Source organism: Eriocheir sinensis, chromosome 27 (assembly GCF_024679095.1).
Source record: "Eriocheir sinensis breed Jianghai 21 chromosome 27, ASM2467909v1, whole genome shotgun sequence".
Classification (NCBI taxonomy): Eukaryota; Metazoa; Arthropoda; class Malacostraca; order Decapoda; family Varunidae; genus Eriocheir; species Eriocheir sinensis.
Window position 1 is genome coordinate 9,148,840 of NC_066535.1, and position 27,401 is coordinate 9,176,240.

General features: G+C 41.1%; 2 protein-coding genes across 6 annotated transcripts in view; both read right to left on the reverse strand.

Moving 5' to 3' along the window:
* Positions 1-19,496, reverse strand: part of LOC127004090 (E3 ubiquitin-protein ligase UBR2-like) — a 45,115-nt gene extending 25,619 nt beyond the window's left edge. Inside the window, exons 1-21 of one of the 5 annotated variants that reach the window (XM_050871425.1) lie at positions 19,354-19,496; positions 12,845-12,982; positions 12,372-12,482; positions 11,934-12,082; positions 10,961-11,108; positions 9,706-9,906; positions 9,145-9,327; positions 8,595-8,714; positions 8,303-8,434; positions 7,680-7,875; positions 7,175-7,350; positions 6,634-6,788; positions 5,919-6,195; positions 5,561-5,779; positions 4,973-5,200; positions 4,693-4,827; positions 4,240-4,388; positions 3,757-3,984; positions 3,337-3,550; positions 2,806-2,933; positions 2,121-2,399 (exon numbers count right to left, since the gene is read on the reverse strand). In XM_050871425.1, the coding sequence (XP_050727382.1) occupies positions 2,121-2,399; positions 2,806-2,933; positions 3,337-3,550; positions 3,757-3,984; positions 4,240-4,388; positions 4,693-4,827; positions 4,973-5,200; positions 5,561-5,779; positions 5,919-6,195; positions 6,634-6,788; positions 7,175-7,350; positions 7,680-7,875; positions 8,303-8,434; positions 8,595-8,714; positions 9,145-9,327; positions 9,706-9,906; positions 10,961-11,108; positions 11,934-12,082; positions 12,372-12,482; positions 12,845-12,970 (3,554 nt within the window). In that variant the 5' untranslated portion in view covers positions 12,971-12,982; positions 19,354-19,496. Of the gene's footprint in view, positions 1-2,120; positions 2,400-2,805; positions 2,934-3,336; positions 3,551-3,756; positions 3,985-4,239; positions 4,389-4,692; positions 4,828-4,972; positions 5,201-5,560; positions 5,780-5,918; positions 6,196-6,633; positions 6,789-7,174; positions 7,351-7,679; positions 7,876-8,302; positions 8,435-8,594; positions 8,715-9,144; positions 9,328-9,705; positions 9,907-10,960; positions 11,109-11,933; positions 12,083-12,371; positions 12,483-12,844; positions 12,983-19,042; positions 19,192-19,238 lie in introns of those variants that run through there. The other 4 variants (XM_050871424.1, XM_050871422.1, XM_050871423.1 and 1 more) reach the window with 4 other exon arrangements.
* The window catches only part of LOC127004091 (endoribonuclease Dicer-like), a 109,055-nt gene extending 84,641 nt beyond the window's left edge, over positions 1-24,414 (reverse strand). The window contains exon 1 of the mRNA XM_050871436.1: positions 24,410-24,414. The gene's annotated coding sequence lies outside the window, so the exon portion shown is untranslated. The remainder of the gene's footprint in view (positions 1-24,409) is intronic.
* Positions 24,415-27,401: the final 2,987 nt, after the last annotated feature.

A 27,401-nucleotide genomic window follows, 5' to 3' on the forward strand; every position in this document is an offset into this window, starting at 1 on the left:
CAGCAAAACATTCTACTATGCAGGAGGTGTGCAACTCAAAATTCGGACTTGCGGAAGTATTACGAACATGATTTTAACTTCCACTGCAGTCTGTTCGTATGTCCTAATGTTCATAAGTCGAATGTTCGTAACTAAGGTATAGGTAGTATTTCCACGAGAAACTGGCAGGTGGGGTAGTGGCGGCTGCGGGGTCAGCCCCGCCCCGCACCTTGCCACACACACTCAACACCTCTCGCTTCCTTTCATATGTCAGCTATTTACTACCTTTAAATGAATTTCATTAAATAATTGGATAATCTAATAAGGTCATATAGTGTTAAGATTGTTTCGTTTTTAGGATAACAACAAAGATTTTGTACCACGACACTTGACAACGTTGGAATACAATGTTGTCAAGTGTCATGGTATTTATACAAAATCTTTGTCATTTTCCTAAAAACAAAACAATCTTAACACTATATGACCTTATTGGATAATCCAATTATTTAATTAAATTCATTTAAAGGTAGTAAATAGCTGACATATGAAAGGAAGCAAAAGGTGTTGAGAGTGTGTGGCAAGATGCGGGGCGGGGCCGACCCTGCAGCCGCCACTACCCCACCCACCAGTTTCTTGTGGAAATACTATAGTGGAAATACTATAGTGTCTGTATATATTGAAGCACGGTTGGTACAGGTGGCTAGTCTGCTAAAACCTAATACCCCTCAGTCATAGGTCAATGACATTAAGTACTGTCTGAAATTAAGGCAAATAGATTCAATACTATGTACTACAGGTAACTCTCGATTTACATGAGTTTGGTTTATGCGTTTTTGAAATAACGCGGGGTCCAAAATCCAAATAAATGTTTAATTTACAGTTTTTTTCACTTATACGCGATATTTTATGGAATGGCCACCAGATGTCTCACGCAACTGGACTCACACGGCACCACGGCCACACAGCTGAGCTCAGTTCTTTATGCGCGCCACTTAAACAACAATACAGTACCCACGCTGCCATGCTACTCAACAATAGGGGTGGGCAGATACCGGTACCAGCTATATGGTACGGTACCGGTACCAGATTGCTCGGTACCGGTACCAATACTAGCCAGTCGCTCTTGGTGTCCCTCATTTCTTCCTCACACGAGTGAGGCTGAGACTGAGTGCCTGAGTGGATATCTCGGTGATATGAATATTTTCTCTCTCTCTCTCTCTCTCTCTCTCCACTGAATGAAGTGAATATTTACTTTTCGATAGAAACCTACCTCTTGTTTGATTTACGTTGTCTTTGATTTACGCGACCTCTTCAAGGACACAATACTCGCGTAAATTGAGAGTTACCTGTATCTTGAATGCACTAACAAGCCTTTCTTCAGGATGAATATGTAAGAATGATTACACAACTTTTTCTGAATTCACCATCCTGGTTCTGTGGTTATTAGTGTCACTGATAACAAATCAATTATTGAATGATGACTATTGCTACATTTCTCCATTAATTTGTGCTTTTGGTACCTTTGCCTGCAAGTGATTAATACTTTAATGTGAATCAATTCATGAATTACCTGTAAAATGCATCATGCTCAAGCCTCGGAAAACTAAATCAAGGTGGGATGGCTATGAAACAACAGCCCTCATCTTGGTTTTAAACAAGGCTGGTGCATTTGTAGTTATGCGTAATATGCAAAACGGATGCACAGAAATTTGTCTTTCCCAAAAGAATCATTGATACTTGGAATAATCTGGACACAGGTAACTAGAGTTAATAACATTCATGAATTCAAGGCAAAGTTGGACAAAAGCATATATGGAGTCAGGAAAACATGAGCTTACCTCAAATCTTGTAAACAACAACTAGGTAAGTAAATATTATAACCACAACACCTCAGAGGTGTTACAGGGAAAACAGAAGGGGTGTTATTGTAAATATGGCAGTTATGATGGAAATGAGAGTAGTGCCCCCTAAATGTAGGCACATGTTCAAGGATGTGAGTAAGGAAGAGTGAGGAAATGGGCAGGAGAATGTTTATGGAATAGAATCAGAAAAGACTGAAAACTCGGAAAACTTCTTGTGAAAGCAATTTAACTGAGGACATGAAATAAATAAGCAGATGGAAATGTACTGATTGTACTCACCGATAGGGTCTCCGCCTCTCTTTGGATAGAACATCCTCATAGTATTTTTGCCAGCACTGGGCATGCATGGCATGGCCACATGAAGAGGTGTGGGCACCCCAGTGAAGGTCGCTTGGTAGGAAGAGGGTGTCGTGGGTCTCAGGCTGGTCAAGGTGACGGGATCGGTTGTGGGAGAGTACAGTAGATTTCTGAATGAGAGCTCCCAGGACCATGGGGCGACCCCGACTGCTATCACCACGACACAAGCGGTCCTCTTGATGGCACAAGATGCAAGTATACCTGTTGGAATGTAAAGCACATTTTAATTAACATGATGCAACTGTCAAAAAGTAAAACATCAAAAGATTCAGATACGATTCATGTTCCTAAGATACTGTTGAAGTGTTTAATCAAAAGATAAGTTAGATAGCAATGAGTAGTAGGTAGATAGATAAAGGTTTGAGATGGATGGACAAGGATTATTTCAACAATAGGATGGTAAATGAAAGGAGCAATCTTAACAGGTTTGTACTTTATGTAAATGTATTTCAAAGTCTAAAAGGAAAGTTGGATTTATTCTTTCATAGGGTTAACAGGGAAGGAAGTAATAGATTTACATGAACTGTCCTATTTGGCCTAACAAGCCTCCTGCAGACTCCTAATCTACAGGTGTATAACAAAATGTGCACAATCACTGAATACTTACGAGACTTCCTGTGGGGATGTCAGTGTTTGGCGAGGCCCAATGGCTATCATGTCTTCAGGCAGCTGCTCAGTTAGTTCCATTGGCACTGGATCAGGGACATCTGCTGGCTGCTCAGTTGATGGTGTTTCCTGAAAATAAAAAAATAAATAAAAAATATGATGTGCTACTAACTCAATTGATAGTAAACAATAAAGAGTTAGTTACCATTCACCAATATCATGGCATCAGGCATTCTTTAATGTCAAATGCTACTTCACTTTACTTTTGGAAACAATAAAGATTCTGACCATACAGGATCTGACATGCTGGAAAGTTAAGAGGAAGGAGCACAGAAATTTAAGGTGGTTCAACATATATTGGGAAGGCAAGGATGCTCCTGTAAAGTGTATCAAAATCAGAATAAGGAAGGTACATTGGAGTTTAAAGCCCCACAGTAAGCATAGAAGGAGTTTCTGCTGTCACAAACATCATTATCCCCCAGTCTCTAACTTTCAAATGAGCTATCTTTCTTTGAATAGTCAATTAACTTACTTTGAAGAATGTTTCATTGGTTTTGATGAAGTTCTGCTGCATAGAGGCCATCTTTGCCATGATGCGAGCTTTCCTCTGGGCAGCAATGTCAGCTTTTTTCTTCTTCTCTGCTGAGGCTGTAGCAGTGTCAGAAGAGGAGGTGGAGGCCAACACTGCTTCAGATGCTTGACTTGGTTTAGTCGAGTCACTTGACAGGTTAACAACAGCATGGTACCTGAGAAAAAGGATGACATGGGTAAATTCACACTAATCAAACCCACATACTAAGAATTGATAGGAAATCTGTGACTACAGGAAAATTAACATTACAAAATAGAGAAGACAAGAACTCCAAAATAACTGACTATTTAAACAATGAACACAACCACTTCACTTATCAAAGCCTTATTTCAAACCTCACTCTCACAATCCCATTCTTACTTTCTGATGGTCCATGCCAAAAGATCTCTGTGTGTTGTTGTTCGGTGGAGCCCCACCAGGCGTCCCAGCAGACTGAGAAGGTTGATCTTCTGGGCACGCCGTGTGAAGTGGAAGTAGGGGTCGTTGTTGTGGTGGTAGCGCTCCTCCTCGTGTAGTGCGTAGCCTATGAGGTGGAGCACCTTCTGAAGCTGAGATTCACTTACACTCTGGGCTTTCGTTTCACTCATCCTGAAGAAAAAATAGCAATAGATCAGTAAAGGAGTATTCCAACACTTCTGATATAATCTATGGAGAACAGATGATAATAAAGACTGAACAACAGAGCACTTTCATTGAAAGAAACAACAGAAATAATAACAGTTGATATATGTGAGTAACTGAAGTAAGAATGTGTCACCTTGCAGACAGGGAAGGCATAAATGTTTGGAAAAATAATAAATAAATAATGTCTAATATATATTAATTTTTGCTAGTAATACCAACCTCTTTAGAACTGTCTTGATGATGTGGAGGAAGACATCACACTGTAGAATGTTGACTATCATGGTGAAGGGGACAGTGAAAGGTGGAGGGATCGGGGGAGGGCAGCACTCTTCTTCCAGAGCTGCCTTCTTTCTCAGTCGCTGCCCAACCTGGTGAGCAACACATTTTCAGCTATTTCCATTGACACAAACACAAAATAAGCATACATGACATGAGGCCTGCAGATAGGTTAAACACACAATGCATATTTCCAGAGAGCTATCCCTCTATGAACTTACATTTGTGCATTTTCCTATGAAAAAATAAATAATAATATTAATGCTATACTGAGATTCGAAATATGGGAATCTTATGTGTATACCTCAAAATTAACTTTATTTAATCAGACATTAGATGACACATAGTGAAGAATTCTACCTTGCCTGACATTCCAACATAGCACCTAGGTCATACCTCTGACTTGCTCTGCTCCTCCCGTGTGTAGTGATAGAAGAAAAGATTGTAATGGGAATAATATTTTGGCTTTAGTTCAAAGTAGCCTTTAGTGTTGCCGGACGATTTCTTGAAATCTGCGACTTCATCAATAACCTGCAAATAATAATATTGCAAATTATTTTTCTTTTATAGCTAATGCTTTCAGTTAAAGGCACATTTTCAAAGGGAAGATACATAATAATAAATTGTCCCTCTCCAAAAAGTGCCACAATATGAATGACAAAAATTATAATAATACCTTTTCCATGCCTGTCTCATGGTTTGGCCCCTCAGGAAGAGCCTTGTTGAGCACTGAGTGAGGCATGGGCTCAATACAGAGAAGCTGGATTATCTCTTTCTTAATCCTATCCTCGTCATCCACTTGGCCAATGCCGGGGGTGTAGCGTTCAGCGACTAAAGTCATGACCAGCTGCAGATACTCCTCCACCAGAACGACTGTCTGTCTCATGTTGTCCTCATCATTGCTCTGTATGAATAAAAAAACAATGCTAAAATTAGATTTTCCATTTCACTAACACACACACACAGACACACACAAACCCCTTCCTATCATTGCTTTTTCTATTTTAGCCAAGGTAATAGGAATCATTGTTGCATCAACAGGAGTAATCTAAACTCATTTCATGGGTCACTGTTAATAATAATAGTGATTATAATGATAGGAAGGTCCTAAATCTTTGAATGAGACTTTGAATGTCATTAATCTCACTCGAAGTGCAATATGTGGATGTTGAGAGAGAGAGAGAGAGAGAATTACATAGAATAACAATACTTAGAAATATAAAATGGTTTGGATATACAATCCCATTTCATTAAATAGAACCACCTTGTAGTAGTTAACCTCATAGTCCTCTCGTGCCCAGTTCATGAGGTTGAATCGGTTAAGGATGTGAACCAGAAATTCATTGGAGTCGATGAGGGTTGCCACAATCTGCAGGAGCATCACATCCCTGTCCAACATCTCCTGTCTACACCGCACATTGTGGTAGAAGTAGATCTGGTTGATGAGAGAAAACCCGTTGCGGCGCCACATCCCAGCATGAACCTGTGGGCAAGGGGAGAGCCTTGTTCAAAATGGGGAGCAGGTTACAACAACCAGAGGAATGCAACAACAGCTACAAAATTATCAACCTGAGAAAAAAGATTACTCAGCACAGTACAATTAATGAACTCTCAAGTTTCACCTGTGCTATCATGACTTCAGTCCTCAGGACAGGTTCCATTAGTTCCTCTGGAGTAGGTTTTCCTTTAACAAGGAATTCGGGGGAATTGTAGTTGAGGTCATATCTGTCTAAGTGGAGTGTGAGGGCTGCCACGAGACGGGACAGAGGCAGATGGATTGACACAGGGGCTGACGACACATCATACTCGATACATGACACCGAGTAGTCGAGCAGCTCTCGGACATATCTTCTCCGGCTGGCCTCGTTTCCAAGCTCTCCCAGCGCCTTCATTAGCATTCTGAGATAGGCATATCATTTAAACATCTTTTAATCATACAGGGTGAAGGAAAATAAAGAGAAAATGAAAATGGGCTGACTAACAGAATATCTGTTCCAATACAAATATGTGCCAAGGGCTGAGGATGCAAACAGGGAAGACAAATTACCTGAAACATACTAACCATGATAAACAGAATGAATGGTGAGGGACTGAAAAGTGTACAGGTTTATTTTGTGGATAAATATGAAGAAAATGATGAAATGCCGAGTATTGGAGGTGATTTAATATAACACACTGAGCTAGTTGGGTCACCAAGAGGTGAGAAACTGATAATGCACAAAATACTGGAGAATATATACAACAAATGAAAGTGGGACTATTACCAATATGCTTTAGAAAGTACATAACAATGAAAGTGAAGCTATTATTGATCAGCATTAAGAGTGAGGCTATTACCGATAAGCTTTAAGAAGCACGATACGGTCAGAGGCCGCCCAGTCCACTACCAAGGGGATGACTGATGCCAACTTGATGTGGAGATTGAAGGCAGACTCCCACTCTGGCTCATATTCCATGTGTGTGCCCACCTGCCGCACCATTGGATCCATGCCCTGTAGGAAAACACGTCATTAAGAGACAGAGAGCAACAATTCTATACATCCATGCCATGAAGAAAACACGTTTGGAGTTATATGATTTAGTGAGCAAACAAGCATCACAAGTAGCACAACTAAATTTTATAACTTTCTATTTCTGATGCCATCTTTGCAAATTCCTGAAGAGGATAGCCATGGAAAAGCCAGTTTCAGCATACTTCTAATCAATATACACTAACCGCTTAAATTCTGTGGATGGCATTTTACCATAGTAAGAAAATCAAAGTCCCAACTGTGTATGAATCTACAAGGGTATAACTGAATGTCAGGAAAACATTAGAAGTACTATGCATGACTGACTTTATATATGAAGTTGCTTTAGCTTATGTTCAACCCTTCACCTGCATCATTCCCAAGAGGCGCAGGAGGAGGCTGTACCCGTGGAGGAACCCCTTCCGTAGGTCATCCGTCCACACTTCAGGTTTCACTCCTAATAGATACTTGAGGTCATAGAGGATGTACTGGATGCGCCTGAAGGAGGGAGTGTTGGAGCTGCGGTGCTCAAGAGCGAGCTTATCTGTGCAGCAGAGGAAAAAAGACCAGATGAGCAATGCTGCAGCTACATAATGACATAATTCTTCATCATCATGTGACAACAACTAACCCAGGCCCCAAAGAGAACTTGGACATATCCTGCCATGTGTCCTGGTTAGAAGCAGTTGAGGTGAAGACCCTACCCCTAACCTTAACTTCATGTAATGCAATAAAACAATATAAGCCTATTGTCAAAAGGCACACCATGAGAATCCACAAACTCCCTAAATATGTTACCTTGTGGACTAACAAGCATCTTTTTGCACTTTGGATTTTTTCTTTTAAAGAAAGTAAGGGATAAAGAACACTTACTGTCCCTGAGCTTCTTGTCACACTCTGACAGGAAGGTGTTGAGGAGGCGGGCCAGCACATCTTCCTCAGCCACCAGCATGTGGGCAATGGTGGGCATAGTGAAAAGCTGCACACCCAGCGAGGCCACTGATACTGCATGGTCGTGGTCGTCCAGGATGAAGTCCTTCATCATTTTGCTGTAGTGCTTAGTGAAGGTCTGACAGAAAAGGAGGCTTAGTTATTTTCCTATCTACAAAGATTTTTTCTTTATTGGTCTTTACTTCTTAATTGTTTAAATCAGCATCCCTTGATTATGTGGAATATTTAAAAAAAAATTACTAAGCCCACCTGGTCTCAAACCACAATTAAGGCATGTCAATATTTTCTCAGTTCTCTTGAATAATGCAGATTCTACAAGAAAGATCTGCACAGTGTGCTGAGCTTAACATCAGAGGCATGAGTGATAGGCCAGCCTAGGGCCCAGGGATAAGATGGCTAGCCTAACACAGTAATCATGCCATTAGCTCAAGAGATGAACAAATAATTTTTTCAAAGTAATTTAGTTTTTTTCAATTTTAGCATGAAATGAGGATGATGATGACAGATGACAATTGTTTGAGAACTGTAAATGAAAAGCACTGTACCCTGGCAAACATCTTCTTGCTCTCCTGGTCCATGAGCATCCCTGAGATGAAGAGACGATGCCACTGGACACGAGCTGTCTTCCACATCTTAGTGTCAGTCCAAATGATGCTCTCCACAATGTTCCCTCCATCCTAAAACACAATCATGTAATTGTTTAATGTTGTTTTGTAATAGCTGTTATGATCTGAAAACTCTCAGTGCATGTAAATCATAAAGATAATAGAAAAAAAGTTATTACTGCTCATCAGGGCCACAGCATAAGCCTGTACCAACATAAATCTCTTTCCACACCTTGTTGATTATGTCACTGAAGATCAGCCTGAAGGTCTGAGCAGATTCCAGGATGTTGTGGAGCCAAGTGAGTAACCGTGAAGCAAAGATCTGATGCGCAATGATGTAAGTTTCCATCACCTGTAAGAAAACTCAGTTATTACAATCCTGTGTGTATCACTGAGTCTATGTGACTGAAAAAGGTATTATGAGAGTTATAATTACACCTATTGCAAAAGAAGGAAATCTCACAGGTAAATGAACATGAATGAATGTCACAACAGGGATGACCTCTTTTAAAATAATCTTCCATATTTCCATCCTCTTCACCTGATCATAAAGGGTAGGCAGTTTCATTATCAACTCAAGATATCGTGGCAAATACTAATGTGAATTGACTTTACTAAGGGAGTGGAGAATAGAAATTATGATAAGGACTTGTGAAAAAAATATGATGTATGGAATATCAGAAGGGGACAAATACAAATCTATGCAGTGAAAGATTGAATACAAGTATGGCATGGAAGTGAAGGGTGCAGAGCTGAAATTACATGTAAGACATAATACTTGCCTGTACTTTAAGAGGCCTTCCACCACCTCTTGATGTTTGCTTCTCCATCATGTTCTTTGTCTGGGAACACTGCTGGAAGGTGGAGCACTTGACAATGCACCGCCCCTCCCTGTCTATACTTGTGGCAAAGGCAACGGCATCCTTTTGGGTGCATTCTATTGCTCGCTCAAGGGTGGCAATTACCTGTGAATCAAACCAATACTTTCGTGATCTACTACGCAAAAACTAAAAATAATTAGAGTGACTGAAATAAACTTTTCATGCAATATGTAAGCCCTTATTTTTAAATGTATTGGTACCTCAGTTCACCTGTTTGAAAAGCCTCTCGTAGAAGTTTCTGGGATTTTCATGGACAGTTTTGTGATCCTTGTGAAACTTTTACACGACTTTTGCATCTTAAATGGGAAAATCACACATGAAAACCCATTTAATCTTTCCTGTGGCCTAGGGAAATAGTTGTAGTGGGAGCCTACGATGTTTAACAATATGGGCTGTAGTCTCCCAAAACTGTATGATGGTCACAATACACCTCAAAGTTTACATACATGAAGTAGCCCTCACCTGGTCATATGTGTGAGTCTCATCATTGTAGAGCATGGTAACATAAGTGTCTTTAATATCATAGAGACAGGAGAGGTTGGTGGGCTCTCGGTCTGACTCTCGGATCTCTAAGTCTTTGGGAATAGAGAACCCTTCCTCATACGTGAGTAGCTCCTTGGCGTAGGGGAGGATGCAGTCAAATATGAGATGGATCCTGTCAACCTGGTAAAACACGATAACAAAGCATTACTCAGGGTTGTCTTGGTGAAAATACTGTCATGAGGATACAGAACACCAAGACTTGCAATAAATATGCCCAATTAGAAACATGAATAAAATAGACTATGTAAAGCAATGCAGTTATCTATATAAGAAAAATAAAAAATAAAAAACAGCTCTGACACCCTGTTCTTTATTGGACACAACCTTTTTCCCACTCATATGCTTCCTTTTTACAATATCAGCCTCCCATATGCCTACAGGCTCAATACCTTTCATCCATCCCATTATCCCACACACCTTTGCCTCTTTTCCATATCACAATTACCAAAAACATTCATCATTTACTTGCTCTTATTAGCCTTTCATTTCTCTTGTACACCCAGTCAGGTAAATACTAAAGGGCCAAAGGAAGATTATACCTCTAGGTCACTCTTAAGCTTATTCCAAAGTTTTCACAGGTGTTTCTGTCCACTTGCATGTAGGATCTTACTTCAAGGTAAAAAAAATTGTTACATGCAAGTGTCTCATCACATCAAAAGTCTTTAAAAACACAATCAAATACTCCCCTGTCGAACTTGAATTTATTTACTTCATATTTGTGAACGTGGCTGCATGTGGCTTTCAACCCTTCACTAAATACTTTTCTTGCTACAATTCTAATGGCAAAATACTGATCAGTGCATCTATTTCCCCTTTCTTTGTTCCCTTGCAGTAACTCCACCCAACCCTTCCATGCAAGCTCTTCCATATGCCTTCCCAAACACTATGATTATACTTAGACCCTTGCATCCACTCCATTTGTTTTAACTCTCTTTCCCTTTCTAGACTGGGACTGCTGCATTATTAGTATCCACACCCTTATTTCATCTCCTTACCTTCAGCATATCTATGTTTTATCTGGTCCAAGTACTTTGCCCACCTTCAATCATTTTACTCACCTCATCTCTTTCTAAATATCTATTTCCAAAGAAGTCTCCCTGTATACTCAGTGAATCAATGTGCAAATAAAAATAACATTGATGATATGAAGTCCATGTCAGCTGCAAGATCTTACCATATCAGGGGGTATCTTTTCTAGAGGGTTTTGGGACTGCTGTGCCATTTGGCCCTTAACATGAATATCACAGAAGACATCAGTTTTCCACGCTTCCCGGTCACCACAGTCGCAATAGCCGCCACCAGAGGAAGTGCTGATCTTGTACCTGTCAAGCGTGAAAGATCATGGTTGATATACATTTATGTGGTTATTGGGAGGCTGTGGCTGAGTGGTAAGCGTGCCAGCCCTGCATTCGCCAAACTGTGGATAATTCGGGTTCGAATCCGCAACCACCTGGGATTTTTCAGTCACCGCCAAGTGGCCTAAGACTACCCACATGTTGTCCTGAAGACCACCTATCAATTCAGATGCTAGAAGATGTCCAAGTGAAATCAAGAATGAGCTCTGGGGGCAGCCTGAGCCAAGAAAAATGGCGCCACTACAAAAAATTGCCTGTGCCATGACGGGTTCAGGCCGACCATCAGACCCCTAATAAGGAATAGCTTTCCAGTGCTATACTTGGAGAGAGAGAGAAAAAAAAAAAAAAAAATCCAGTTGACAGAGCATGCAATGAACAAGATTTTTTTATGGAAACTTGTTACTTACAGGGTGCATATACAATAGAATAGACATGGCTGTTAGGTATGAGCAAGACTAAAGGTGAACACAATGAAAATTAATGTCATACAGAATATGTGTGGGGTGCAACAGTCACCAGGGCAAGAAATGAGGTATGGATATAAAAATCATGAAGAGTAAACAGAGCAAAGGGAGGAGAGATGCCATCTTCATATTCAAAAGATGAAAGGTTGTATACAAGAACAGTGAAGAAAGTCAATGGCACTGGATTTAAAAAAAAAAAAAAAAAAAGCCAACTTTTCTTTCAATAATAGCCAAACAGCCATAAACAAGACACTGAACTTTGCCATAAAGAAGACACTAAATTCACATGGCAAAGCACTACATGACAGCTTAGTGGTCTGCTCATTACCTGTGTTTGCTGTGAGCAGAATTCTTAAAGCAGTCTGCACAGAGGACGCAGGTGGGGTCCATGCCACAGTCACGGCAACCATAAGTGGGGTCCCCATTCTTGAACACTCGGCCACACAGGGAAGGAGGATTATCTAGTTGTTTAACCATCTGGGGAAAGCAAGAGTAATTTTATATTTCTTATGAGAACACAGGAGGATAGGAGGAGTCTACAAGAGACCAGTCAGCCTACAAGACATCCTTAGAAGCAACTATTCACCACCTGCCATCCCTGTCCATTATTTTATCTAACTTCCATTTGAAATGTTTATCCAGTACCTGTTTCAATGAAAAAAAAAAAAGTGGTGTAAAAGAAGCACCAAAATTTTCATCAATAAAAAAACATTTTCCACTTTCTTTTTAGGGGGCACAAGTAGAACAAGAGTCAACAACTACACACCTGGTACACCTGAGTTGGATCTCCTCCACACATGAACCTCTCCAGAGGATCAAATAGCATCTTCTGTGCCAGCTCTTCATCAAACATTATTCTTAAACAATTACAATTTGGCTAGAAAGAAAAAAACAAGAATTAAAATTCCCCTCTTTTGGAAATTGTCATACAGGATGATGGAAGATTTATAAATACTCTGGCATGAGATACCACTAACTTGTAACAACTTTACTTCCTCAAAGAAATGGCGCTCACACCATTACCAGCAGACTCTGGCATATTTGGGTCTCACTTGACATTACACAGATTATCATTATATCTCCCATGGCAAAATTTATTATAAATATATGATTTCTGCAGATGAATAATTTAAAAAATTCAGATATGAACCCCAAATAATTAATAGCATCCACAACAAAATAATACTGCATTTTTCAAGCATTGAGAGCAAGAGTTACAAAAACATTTCCATCACATACCGTAGGGGAATAAATTTCAGGAACTTGAATGCGCCAGTATTCTCTGATATCGAGGGCAGAGAAACGCCCCTCCTTGTGGAGGGTGTTCCACTGCTCCACCAGTTTAGCCACTGTGGGATCCATCATGTCATTCTCAGCCTGCAATGAAAAATTCATTATATTTGACAGGTATATAAAGGAACTCCAACCTATACACTATACAAGCTCTATGCTTTATAAAGCATACACCACAGCAGTGAAGCTGACAACTGAATTTCTAAATATAACTCCACAAACCAAACTTCATTGAAAAATTGAAAAAGTTTGTATTTATACATCCACATGTGTATGAACAGTAAAGTTGGGAGCAAACATTATAGCTGTACATGGCCTCAGTGCACATCTCTGACACATTGCCCCTTGAGTCTGTGGCAGGAAATAACCCATTACCCCGAGACACAAGGCCAGTGTAACATGCAGATTACCACAATTTACCTGCCCCAGCTTTAGCGTATGCCCCAAACTTTACGAAGGAAAGTAACATTATATTCTTTTCTCCTGTGACAACAAGTGGTACTTTTCTGCCTTGTGTAGGGGCATTGCAGATAATCATTAACTTGAATGTGGCACAGCACACTTGGTGGATGCTGACAGGCCAGAGAGGGATATCCATTGAGTCATCCACCTTGTGTGTGCCAGTTTTCTTTCTCACGAGGAGGGGGGGGTCATGATTAGACCTTGTATATTCTACTGACCTTGGTTCCATTAAGAATGTCCATTGGCAATGTTATCACCTTGAGGTCATTCATCCCATATATAAATGATAAGAGGCTCAGACAGAAATGATACCTAACGAAACACCTAAAGGAGACATGTCAGTGAGTGACCTCTACTGGATACATATTCCTAATGTATTAAGGTATGTGCCACAGGGAATTTCAAGCAAATTGCAGCTCACTCTTGAGTGGTGTTGGAGATATATCAGAAGCACTTATACAAAATCAAATTTCTGTTTTAATGCCTCTGATATGCCCTAGGCCTGGAAATGGCTTTCACAGGCTTAGGCTTTGATTCAGTCAGACAGAGTAATCTCCGATATGACACAATAGGTCATAATTCTGCAATGAACTTATTACCAAAGGCAATCAATTTGCCTCTTCAAGTTACTATTTAGTCTTCATGTCTCACAGCCATAATGTATGACTGGGAACACAAGTGATGAGATTCAAGTCTTTATCCTTCTGCACAGGTATCAACAAGGCCATATAAGCGACCCTTGATTACTGTTCACCAAAAAGGGAGGCTTAATGCAGAGCTTCAGAGCTTGGCAAACAATCCAGAAGTCATTTGCATTATGACCCTCAATGGCCTTATAAACTTAAGACATATCTTTCTTTGTCTTTCCTCAGGTTGCATGTGACAGAGCTCTATAGAGGCATAACTACTCCTTGACCTTGGGCATTCTCCAGTGCACTCCTCTGCAGCTTGAAGAGTTGCATATTTGAAGGTGTCCCACAGTTCTACAGGGTCTTCAAGGGTGCCAAGCACACTGAACTGATTTGAAACTAGGACTGCACACTCATGAGCACATGCCTAGTCTTTCAGCTTCTCACAATGAAACGTAGCATGGTTACATCTTGAGATTCTTCTTTATCTAACATGAAGCTTGAGTGCTACAACAACTTTATAAGTTGTAATCTACAATCCAGAAAATTCTGCAAGTATGAAGGATCCTCCAATGATAGCATAAGGGAATATAGTCAATCTCCTTAACCCGGTAGCAGCAGGGATCATGGTTCTTAATGGTCCCTCTTAGCGAGAAAAATGAGAAAAAACCATCACTCCTACAAACCATTTCATAATATATATCAAAGCATTTGTGATCAGTTTATGTATCATCTATTTTTGGGGGGTTAAATCATGGCACAAATTTGGCCCGTCGCTGCTACACAGTAAAGCCACAAATTTGGCCCGTCGCTGCTACCGGGTTAACTACCACTCTGGCATTACTATACATGTCAAGTGGTGCAGCTCTGGCCTCTGATACCAAGAACCCATAATTCTCAACCTAATGGATCTTATAAATTCAGGAGAGAACTGTTGGGGTTCCTCGTACCAGAGTCATGGGAGCCAACACAACTCATAGCCATCTCTCTGTTAAAATCTAATGTGTGCACTCCCTGCCCCTCTGAAGGCCCCATTGTTCACTGATATTATTTTGTACTCCATGATGATCCAATTCCTTCCAGACTTTGCCAACACACTTTGCCAAAAAATAACAGAGATGGTGAATATGATATACTACTACTACAGGTAACTCTCGATTTACGCGAGTATTGCGTCCTTGAAGAGGTCGCGTAAATCAAAAACAATGTAAATCAAACAAGAGGTAGGTTTCTGTCGAAAAATAAACACCGTATTTTTCGGTGTATAGCGCGCACCTTTTTCACATAAAAAATGCCTGAAAGTTTAGCCCTGCACATTATACGCCGAATGTTTAAATTTTTAATGATTTTTTTTCTTCTTTGGGGTGTTTTTAAGGGTCTGTTTTTCGTCTTATCCAATAACAACTGCAAACTAACCTTTATTATTGTTTATAATCCTTCACAGTCCATAGCTGTCTCATAATATGTTACCATAGAATACAGGGCGATCTAATAACTACTATGCAAAAATTAAATCGGTGGAGGATCGCCCATGCCTTGCTGTTATCCCGTTTTTCCATTGGGCGCCATTTGAATGATCTTGATCTTGATGTCACAGGTGGCTTAAGACTGTATGACTGAGGAGCAGTACAAGCTTCATAAAAAATCATATTGGAAAAAAAATATCCATGTGTTCATTATTAGTTATTAATATTAGTGAGAATAATGGGGTAAATATGATATCAGAAATCGTACAACATGAGTCTTGTACGAGGAGTTATTTCACACCCGGGCGCCATTTGCATTGTTTACAAACCACACAACCACACCCATACAACAAACAGCTGCATGCCGCGTGTCACCAGAACCGTGTGAATTGTGTCTTGCCTAGTTGTCTGTCATAATCTACAAGTGACGGTGGGAATAATATGCTTATTCACTTCATTCCGTGGAGAGAGAGAGAGAGAGAGAGAGAGAGAGAGAGAGAGAATATCCATATCACCGAGATATCCACTCAAGCACTCAGTCTCAGTCTCAGCCTCACTCGTGTGAGGAAGAAATGAGGGACGCCATGAGCGACTGGCTAGTATTGGTACCGGTACCGTACCGTATAGCTGGTACCGTTAGTACCGGTGCCTGCCCACCCCTATTGTTGAGTAGCGTGGCAGCGTGGGTACTGTACTGTTGTTCAAGTGGCGCGCGGGAAGAACTGAGTTCAGCTGTGTGGCTGTGTGAGTCCAGTTGCGTGAGACATCTGGTGGCCACTCCATAAAATATCGCATATAAGTGAAAAAAAACATGTAAATTTAACATTTATTTGGATTTTGGACCCCGCGTTATTTCAAGAACGCGTAAACCAAACTCACGTAAATCGAGAGTTACCTGTACTACTACAATAGTCTGTTTCATTTCACATGTCCATCAACAAAGCGGGCAATTTGATAGATGTGACACTTGCGCATTTCTAGTTCGTAAATACTTGAAAATCAACTGTTGTAATAGATATTCAAACTAATTTTTCAATAATATACAGTGGAACCTTGGTTCATGAAATGAATTCATTCCTGTTGCCACAGCCGCAAAATTTCTTGCAGAGAGGTTCAACTTGCTTACTGTTTCTATATTTCACTCACGGCTCACAAAGATCTGAAGTGGGCAAATTTATGTTTTTCCTGCTGTGTATTCCCCCAGTGCGCATGCATGGTGGACAGCAGAGCAATTTATTTCTGCGAGGAGGTAGGCTATTTCTCACAACACCGGCCCGCATAATGGACCACCCCCGTCGCCGCCCTGTCCCGTCTTACGCTGCGTATTTCCGCCGCCCCACACCAAGTGCTAAATAAATTTAAACTAACCAAACCAAACCTAATCTACTAAGGCAGGGGGGGGGGGGGGGACTTTAACCCCTTCCACCCCCTTAAGCTGTGTCAGTACCGACACTCACAAACATTTGGCTATTTTCCATAACATTTACGTCCTGGGTTGATGCATAAAACTTTCTTATGGTGTACATACATTATTCATTTAAATGGAAACCACAAGGAGGAAAATATATTATTAGATGAGCTGAAAAAGATTACAGTAACTGAAGGATGGAACAGCAGATAAAGGGAAGAGGACGAGGTGGCTAGCAGACGCTGTTGTAGTTACCAGGCACAGTTGGTTCAAAAACTATTAATGGTCGGTCCCCATGGATTTCTGACCGTCTCACCATGTCCGTTATATCCAAAATCTGTTATAAGCAGGTCTGTTATATCGAGGGTTTACTGTACAGTTAAAATTTGTTACTCCACACAAAATGGCATTAAGTTTACCATAGAAAACTACTTGAAATTAAAGCTTGACCAATTAAGATATAACAAACTGTACCATCAATTAATGAGATGTATGTAATGAAGCTGAAGACACAACAAATATGGACCAAACAGACAGTGGATTAGATAAGCCTAAATTAATCACGTTTCAGATACTGGGCCACAATACTTGCCCATTACCTTTCTTACTGAGACACTTGTAAGTGCATCAGCTACTAGTGGTCTTTGTTAGGGACACAGCCTGCATGGCCTTCACTTCACAGAGCCCCATATGCACATACAACACAATGAAGCTACCAGTTACATAATATCACCAAATGACTTATTCACGGGAGGAGTTGTTTGCCCATCTTTTGCTTCTATCTATCTATCAGTAATAATAATGTATCTATCTATAAACTCAATAATGCATACCTATCCATAACTTAAGAACATATCTGTCAATAAAATCCTTAATGTATCTATCCATAAACTCAATAATGTATGTATCTATAAGGTCTATAATGCATCTATCTATAAACTCAATAATGATAAAAGTATGGCAAGGTTGACTAAATTCCTTCACTTGGATAATCAGATTTACTTTGCTTTAAATTTTTTTCTCTATAGTCACTGGAGGTTTGCTGTAGCTTTCCTCTACTTATATAATAGTACAATGAGCCTGTACACACCACCTGTACAAACCTAATTCACACTACACCAATTGTAAACCAAACAATGCAAGACTGAGGTAATATTTTGCTACTTTCAAGTTTCAACATGCAACTGTGTATCATAACTCATCTTTATTTTAAGGACATGCGGACTATTTAGCTTGACCCAATTACACTACTAACTGGCTGCCAATCCTCACAAAGGCTACTAACCAAGGAACAAAGACTGGAAAGCAATGCTGGCAAGAAAACTCTGTATGAACCCACCAGAAGGAAAATCTGTATATACAGGGAGTGTGGAAGGCCAACTCACTTTCCCTTAACCACATGGAATTGTAACTGAGGAGTGACACTTCCCTTACTCCCTCTGCTCCCCGGCCTTCCCTCCCTACCCCCATCACTTACAACCTTCCTCCCTCCATCACTTACAACCTTCCTTCCCTGATCTCTTACAGCCTTCCTCCTCCCCTCCCCCCCTTACATGCAGCCTTCCTTCATTATGCTTGTAAGAGGCTGCAGGACATCACAGGCTGGCCTGTATTGCCCTTTCTCTTCACATACATAATAAACACTACTTGCACTTTACTAAAAATAAAGTAAATATTTCCTTAACAGCCACTTGCTATTTGTGGTTTCTTTCTTCCATTTGGTAATGTTTAGTTGAGTTTTGAGGTCTCAATTGTTGTGCAAATAAATAACCCTACTATAATTATGATAATTGGGAAATGTTGGTACTCTTACTTAAGGGGGGTTTTGCCTCCCTTGCCCCCCATTATGGTCACTAAATACCAGGTGAATGTAATCTTTACAAGGGGGTTTCACCCCTCTCAACCCATGTAAGTTTCTACATTACATCACACTGGCCATATAATGGTTAATATTCACTGGCACAACAAATGGGGCCTCGAGACACTCAATGAGCTGAAAAAACTATCAATGGAAGAAAAATACACCAAAACCAGGGAGCGGCACTAATGAAAAAAAAAATACCACATACAATACCCGCAGCTCCCGTCACCCCAGGCCTGGCGCCCCCAGCCCCCCGTCACCCCAGGCCAGGCGCCCCCAGCCTGTCCAACACCCAAAATGACGCAGAAAATTCCTTACTCCACGTCGCATTTTCTGCCTCCGTCCAGCGATTCCGAAAGCGAAGGAGTGAGAGTGAAAACGGCTCGGGGAAAGGGAGGGAGAAACCCGTCGAGAAACTCCCCGAAACAAGACACACACAAAAAATAATATTAATAATGGCCTGAGGAGCACAAAGGTTGGCAGGTCGCTCCTCAAGGCCCAGCACCCGCCTCACCGCCAGGGACAGCCGTGGAGTGGCGAGGCTGAGGAGGACACTCACTGCACCACGGACGCACACACACACGCACGCACGCCGCCGAGCACACGAGTATTACGCAGCGAAAACTTACACTTTCTTCCGCCCGAGACACAGACAGTCACTTTCCCTGCCCACACAGCAGCATCGCCAACGTCGCCTACTTTGCTATTTCCCCTTTGCTATAATTCTTATTTTCGTTACACGGCCACATCTCTACATCCTACGTCATCACTGTGACTATAATAATGAAGAAGTCAGACACATGCCAACCTCACTTCTTACTTCCTAACTATTGCCTCGCGCTATTATTTATTTTTTTTTGTTACTCAGACAAAAATTATATATGCTGCAACTACATATCCTACGTACGCCATCATTGTGACAATAATAATGAAGAATTCAAACACATGTTTTTATATTTATAGTGGCTAAGGGTCCGGTCGTTTCGCCCATGAGCCCATTTATTTATTTATTTATTTATTTATTTTTTGCCTTAACGTCCAAACTGGCAAATGGCCGAATTGTCAAACGGCCGAAACAGCGTACGGTCTATAATATTATATTATATTATTATTAATATTATATTATTATAAATTGCTTACGGCCTATGCACTGCCTTCCTCCCTTAATTATTGGGGTATATCCCCAACGAAATACCAAAAAAAAAAAAAAAAAAAAGTAACTATATATATATATATATATATATATATATATATATATATATATATATATATATATAAACAGGACAAGTAAACGAAAAGAGATATTTGGCTTCAAGATACTCGGAAATGAGAACTCGATGGTTGGAGTTTGCATGGAATTTATTTCAAATTTTCGGTGTCGCCAGTTTCGCCCTGCGCCTTCCGGTCTTGCCAACTGATCATGCAATCATATTACTTGACTCTTTTTTAATATGTAAACATGTGTTTGTTTTGGGTTTACTTTGCTTGCTTACTTCATGTTAGTTTGGTTAGGTTACTTTAAATTGTTCCCGCACATCCTATTTATGGCTCCGGCCTGTTTATTATTTAGTTTGTAAGAGAAGATCCTTAATTTTTAAAGGCAGCATTTTTATCAAACTGGTGAATCTGACGTCAACCCAACCATGGATTGATTGACTGATTGATGGTTTATTGTTGCAGTTATAGGCTACAACAAATTAAGGAGAAGGGAGGAATTACCTGCCATCCCAACCCCCATGCAATACACAGTGTGGCATTGTACAACTATGGATGAACTCATCAAACCCTTATTTTTCACCAATCCGGCCCTCGTGAATCCAACTGCATGACCTCACCCTCATTTCTTTATTTTTTCTTCATCTTCCTATTACTCTCGTGTAGGGGAAACCGATGATAATTCGGACAGTGGGATGGTCCGGATATCGCATTTATTGTAAAACGTATGGGACTGAGTGCCGCGAGATTTTGTGTGAATGTGCAAAACTTTGTTGGCTTGGCCCTTGGAGGAAGAATACATTCTTCCTCCAAGGCTTGGCCCACGGAACAAACACGCCCTCAGAGCTGTTCTTTTCGATGCAAGTCCGATTTTATGATTTTTGCATCTCATATGTAATATTTTCAGGGTGTAGGCCTATTGTATAAGTTCTCACTTCAAAAATATAGCAAGTAGTGATATGTAGGCCTACATTATTACGGTGAGTCGGTGACGCAGAGATGCACGGCGAAGGTACTGCCGTATAACACGAACATCCAGCTCGATCTCGTGCTAGAAGTGGAATGTGTACACCCATTTATTTTTCATAGTGATGATTCGGAGTTATTTTTTCGTTATTTTTATTAATTTTATATCAATTTAAACGCTATACATACGGTGTTGCAACAGTTATAAAAAAAGGTTAATTTGGTTGATTTATATTCAGATATTATGCTTGTGAGAAGAGAAGGAAGCCATAATTTCAAAATTCTAGAGATATTTCTTATAGTTCTCTTTTTAATTCATTTTTCCTATAAATATTGAGAGGATACTTTTGCGGTTATACAAATGTCTTGTAATAGATAGGGTTCTTGTTTATCAGCCAGTCAAACTTAATAAGTTATATTAATATATCAATTCATGCCGAGTTATATATACGATCGAGTGTCCGTACCATATCGACTCACCTCCCTGGCCGAACCATCACCATACACGTGCGGGTGGGGATGGTTCGGATGATTTACAAACTTGTTTCATCATCTATATCTGAAAACTGGAAATGGTTATGGGCGTCATATCAACAACCTAAAGAGCTAAAGGATGAATTTGATGATTTTGAGATCAACAAAATTACACTACTTTTTACCTTTTTTTCCAAAAATATAAAAAAAGTGGCCGAATCATCACCACTCTCCCCTAAATGGACGCTTGAAATGTGCGACGTACGTACAGCAAATGATGACTTTAATTAAATTAGTAGACTACCACCATTTTTTTTTAGCTTACCTTACCCTCATTACTTTTTTTCCTCCTAGTCTTTTTATATTTCTTTCATGTAAGTGGATATTGTGGGTAAATGAGCGACAGCAAATATTTAATCTCAGTAGCACCATCTTTTTTTTCCGCTATATGGACCTCCATATCTAGCAAGAAAGTCACCGAGTTGATAACACTGAAAAACAGCGTCCGCCAGTCTGCATCCACAGCATCATTATTCCTGAGTGCAGACATAATAACTCCCATACTAGCATTTTATATCACAAAATTAACCCTTTAAAATCTTCATTATTACTATTCGGTGGCTTAAACAGAGTATCGACCTGCATGATGGATGATAAAGACACAGTGAAGGAATGTGGCCCTATTCTTCATCTTCATGTGACCATTTTTCCTCTCTTATCCTTCCATTCGTCTCATTTACATACTTTTTACCCTTATTTACACTCTTATTCTCCACTATTTCATATATATATTACATTAACTTTCTTTCTTTACCTGGGGCATGACGGCCAATGGAAGGAGAGTTTTTCCGCACTCTCTGTTTTGATTGGCTGCTGGGAGGTGATGGGGCTGAGGGAAGCGTCGTGATTGGCTACAGCTGGGCAGGCGTGCTGTGATTGGCTACAGCTGATGGGGGTGCTGTGATTGGCTACAGCTGGGCGGGCCTTTGTTGACACCTCCGGGCCTTCAGGGTGACACAGGGATTAATGGACTTCTCTATACGCTGTTCTCCCTCATTGGTGTTCACGCAGGTACCTAAAACTGCTGTCGTGTATATAATGGCGTGGTCTTCAATGCTGCTTGTTCTCATATACTGCTGTTATCGGCTCTCACGGATACACAATTTCGTGCTGTCCCAAGCGTCGACTTTTTTTCAGGTGTATAAATATGAACACGTGCCGCGGGGTCGAGGGTACAGCCGAGGGCACACACTGAGCTGCGCGTGGCCTCGATGTTTATATCCGTCTCATTGGCCCTTTAGCTTGAGGTCAGCCTCCCCGGGGCACAAGACAAGCGTGCTATCCTACGTAGGTGTACCAGTTTGCCTTCCCTATTTAGCGCCCAGCACGAAAGAGAGGCCCTGGCTAAACCCATCTTGCCTGATGTTGCCCTCAAGACAAAGGAGAAATTTCGGCTAATGTTGAAGAAGGGGTAGCCACCTCCTGCGAAGTCAATACTTACATAATGGAGTGAATTTTGGTCCCTGAATGCAGTCTAGTAATGAATGATTTCCAGAATATAAAAGGGGGGGGGGTCGAGGTCACATTAAGGGGATAGAGGGGACGAATCCCTTCTGTTAGGTAGTTAAGTTAGGTTAGTTTAAATTTATTCAGCATGCTGTGTGGGCTGGCGGAAATCCGCACCGTGGGACAGGACGGAGTGGCAGCGGGGATGGTCCACTACACAGGCCACTGATAATGGGTGGGAGTGGGGCAGCGACAGGCACAGCTCAGACGTAGAAAAGTCAAATCATTTAGTGATTTCTGGAAAATAACACTATTTATGATAAAAAAAGAATAATATATTGCCCAGATATAAAACAGTCTCCAAATTATTGGGTTACCCTTTCCTCAATAATCCCAGAAATTTAATTTCTTTGCAAGTAAGCTATGATAAGTTCTATATACAAGAATGGGAACAAGATCTTACCTTAAAATTATAGACATGTTGCTCTAACATCACACATCATAAAAGTCTGAATAAATTGTGAAGGACAAGGGTTCTCACCTAGGTCTCTAGATAAACAGGGTCCCCTCAGTGCAAGCCATCATAAATTTAGGAAAGGAAGGTCCTGGTTCTCTGAACTCTTGTGCCACTACAGTAATAGTTGTTGAGGAACCTGGCAGGAGGCAGGAATATTATTGTGTTTCTGGATTTCACCAATGCTTCTGATAAAGTCAACCACAGCATTCTGCTCCATAAAATCAAATCCTTCAGAGTAGAAGGCATGCTAGGGATGTGGCTACACAACTTCCTCACAGGTAGAATGCAAACAGTCACTGTAGATGGTCATGGATTGGACGAGGCCCCAGTAATCAGTGGAGTGCCACAAGGCTCAGGCTTGGGGCCCCATCCTCTTCCTTATTCACATGGGAGACATCAACATGAGTATGGAAGACTCCTTCCTCTCCTCCTTTGCTGATAACACTAGTGTCAACCGTGCCAATACCTAAGCAGGAGATGTCCAAGAGCTGCAGGAAAACCTCAACAAAATATATTCTTAGGCGGCAGATAGCGACATGCAGTTCAATGAAACATGTTTGAAATGTTAAGGTTTGGCCTAGACCAAAATATCAAACAGACAACCTGGCTGTACATGAAAGGAGGTCAAGATATCAGCCCACACCTACATTTTAAATGGCTTGGAGTGCACCTCAGTGATGACGGTACCTTCCTCCACCACACCGGGATACAGTAGCCAGAGGGTCGGCTGGCTGGATGCTGAGAACATTCACTTCCCAAGTAATGCTCACCCTCTGGAAAACCTTGGTGCAACTCGCACTGGATTATCGTAGCCAGCTATGGTCACTACTCAGGAAAGGCAACTTCCAGAGCCTGGAAGCAGTACAAAGGTCCTTCACCAGATAAATAAGAAGGATGAGAGAGTCTGAGACAACTAGGCCTCTACTCTCAACAAAGGAGAAGGCTCAGGTATTGAGCTATCTACATGTGGAAGATTCTGGAGAACCTGGCGCCTGACCTCAACAAACAGTGAACGAACAGACCACAAGTGTTGAAGAACAACCCTAACAACTAAAGCCCTGAGGAAAATTAAGACCCTGCTTGCATTCAGCCCAGGACATATGGGCCAAAAAATTTCTATGTACTTCAAGGGAATAAGAGAAATAGCAAGCTGCTCAGTGGACAAGTTCAAAGGAAGTCTCAATATTTTCTTGATGGCAGTGCTGGTACTTAGACAGGTTTTGAGAGGGGAGGAAGGAGAGCACCCCTGCCCTACCAATCACACCCATCCCCTATTCCTGGGGATCATCAGGGTGGTGCAGATGAGACACAAGCTTGTTGAGCCAGACCCTCTGTGTGGGTGTCTGGAACATCCTGAGACTCATGGAGGATCAGCGACAACCCCATCTGTCAGATGAAGGAGGTTGAGAATGACCATAGTAGGGCTTTCTTGAGACAAGGAGACCTGGCAATGGAGGAATCAGTAGTGGGGGTTACACCTACTACTGGTCAGTCCAGAGCTACTCCAAGGGAGTAGCTGTAGCTATTTCTAGTCGACTGCAGTCCTCTGTTGTTGGCGTTACACTGGTTGAGGAGTGTATGATTCTGGTGAGGTTGAAGCACACCCTGGGCTTTATATCTCTTATTGCAGTGTACGTCCCTAATGAGATGTGTGAACTTGAGGAGAAAGAGATGTTCTATGCCAAGCTCTACTCTATAATTGACCAGTGACTTCATTTCAGCCACTGGCACAGAGAGAGCTGGCTATGAGTTATGTATTCATCCCCATGGGTGTAGCACCAGAAATGTAAACAGTTCTTTCCTTCTGAATCCTGCAAACTTTGAAAAGAGAGAATGAAGGTGCTGGTTAAGTCTTGCATAAAGGATTTTAATAGCATAATGATGAGCAAGAGTAGAAAGTCATGTGCAGCAGAACTGAGGGAGGGGTAGAGGCATGCAGTTCAGAAGGTGCAAGTTCAGAAGAGTGGTCAGGATGAAAATATAGATAGAAGACAAAAAGAGGGGTAGCATTGTGGTGAAGTCTAAGAGGTAGGGGACTGCTAGCATGAGGAGGACAGTTAAGATGAAGAGTATTTGACTCCACTTTGTCCAAAAGGGCTTTGTTAGTGGAACCCCATACATGAGATGCCTACTCCATATAAGGGGGGACAAGGCCCCTGTAGAACATAAGAACATAAGGAGTCTGCAAGCAACTGGGAGGGGGAAAAAAGCTGGTGGAGACCATACAGAATGCCTAACCTTGAGGAAGCTGGTTTAATGACAGAGGAGATATGAAGTTTCCAACCAATTAAGATTTTGAATTAAGGATAGACTGAAAATGTTTACCATAATAAAAAAGGACAGCTGTATGCTATTGAAGAATAGAGGAGAGGTGTTTGGAAGGTTGTGTTGAGTTGACAGGTGGAGAAATTGAGTTTTTGAGACAGCAATGGACCCCAAGTTCCTCCTGCCCCATTTGGAAATGATAGTAAGGTCACAGTTTAAGCATTCTGTAGCATCCAACCTCCTCTTGCTCTTCTTATCATCAATTTGTTACAACCCTACTTTTCTTTGCACTTTCTCTTTGAGTAGACTGCTAAATTTCCTCCTCCTCATCATCTCATCAACACCTGCTCCTAGGAGCTCTCACCAGGGGATGGCCACGGCAGAAGAGTTTCCATCTCTGTCTATTCAGGCACTCCCTCCTTGCCTGCTCAAAGATTCTCATGGATCTTTCACACCTCTCCCTAACGTACTCCTGTACCCTATCTCTCCATTTCACTGGAGGTTGTCCTCTAACATTCCCTCCCTCTATCTCACTCACATACACCCTCCTCCTGGTCATCTTACTCTCCTCCATTCGCTCCATGTGACTAAACCACTTTAAAGTCTGTCGCTTCACTTCTTCCACCACTCCACACTTCTTCCCTTCACCCACATGACCCATTCCGAAACACTCATACACCCTTTCACTACTCATTCCATCCATTCAACTCACACCACATGCACTCCTCAAATAACTCATTTCCACTGCCTGCACTCTAGACCTCTGACTTTTATTCCAGGCCCGTGTTTCACTTGTATATGTGAGGGTTGGTACTATTACTGTATTTCTCAAATCCCTCTTTACCTCCATGCTCACACTTCTGCCATTCATGATACATCCCAAAGACCCTACCACCTTTCTTCCTTGCAATGCCCTTTCTCTTGTCTTTCCTTCTGTACCACCATGCTTACACATAACTGATCCAAGGTGCTTAAACTCATTAACCTCCTCCATTTCTTCACCATTTAAAATTATTTTGCGTTCTTTTTCACATTCAATTCCCACTCTATATGGCCATACAAAATCCACAACCCCACTTCTACTCTGCTCACAAACCATCACCTTACTTTTGTTGTCATTTACTTTCAGCTTTCTCCTTTTGCATACACTATCAAAAACACTGACCAGATTTTGTAAGTCTCTTTCAATTTTTTGCAATGAGCACTGTGTCATCAGCAAATAAGATTGAATTCAGCACCCATTTTTACTCCAACTTCCCCAACTTTGCCCTTCATTTCTGTCATAACACCATCCATATAAATATTGAACAGCCACGGTGATATGACTCAAGTCCACTTTTATCTCAAATGTTAACTTGTTTCTCCACTAATTTTGACACATGTGGATGCATCCTCATAGAAAGACTTTATTGCATTAAGCAGTTTTCCTCCCACACCATATATCTTTAAAATGTCCCACAATGCCAGCCAATCGACTCTGTCATAAGCTTTTTCTAGATCCATGAATGCAACATATAGTTTTTTTCCTTTTGCTAATATTTTCTACTACCATCCTGAAGGAAAATATCTGATCAACACATCCCCTTCCCTTCCTGAAGCCTCCTTGTTCTTCACTGATTTTCTCCTCTGTAAGTCTTTGCACCCTCTCTGTTATAACTTTTCCATATACCTTTCTGGGTATACTCAGCAGACTTATACCTCTATAGCCCTCACACTCCCCTCTCCTGCCCTTCC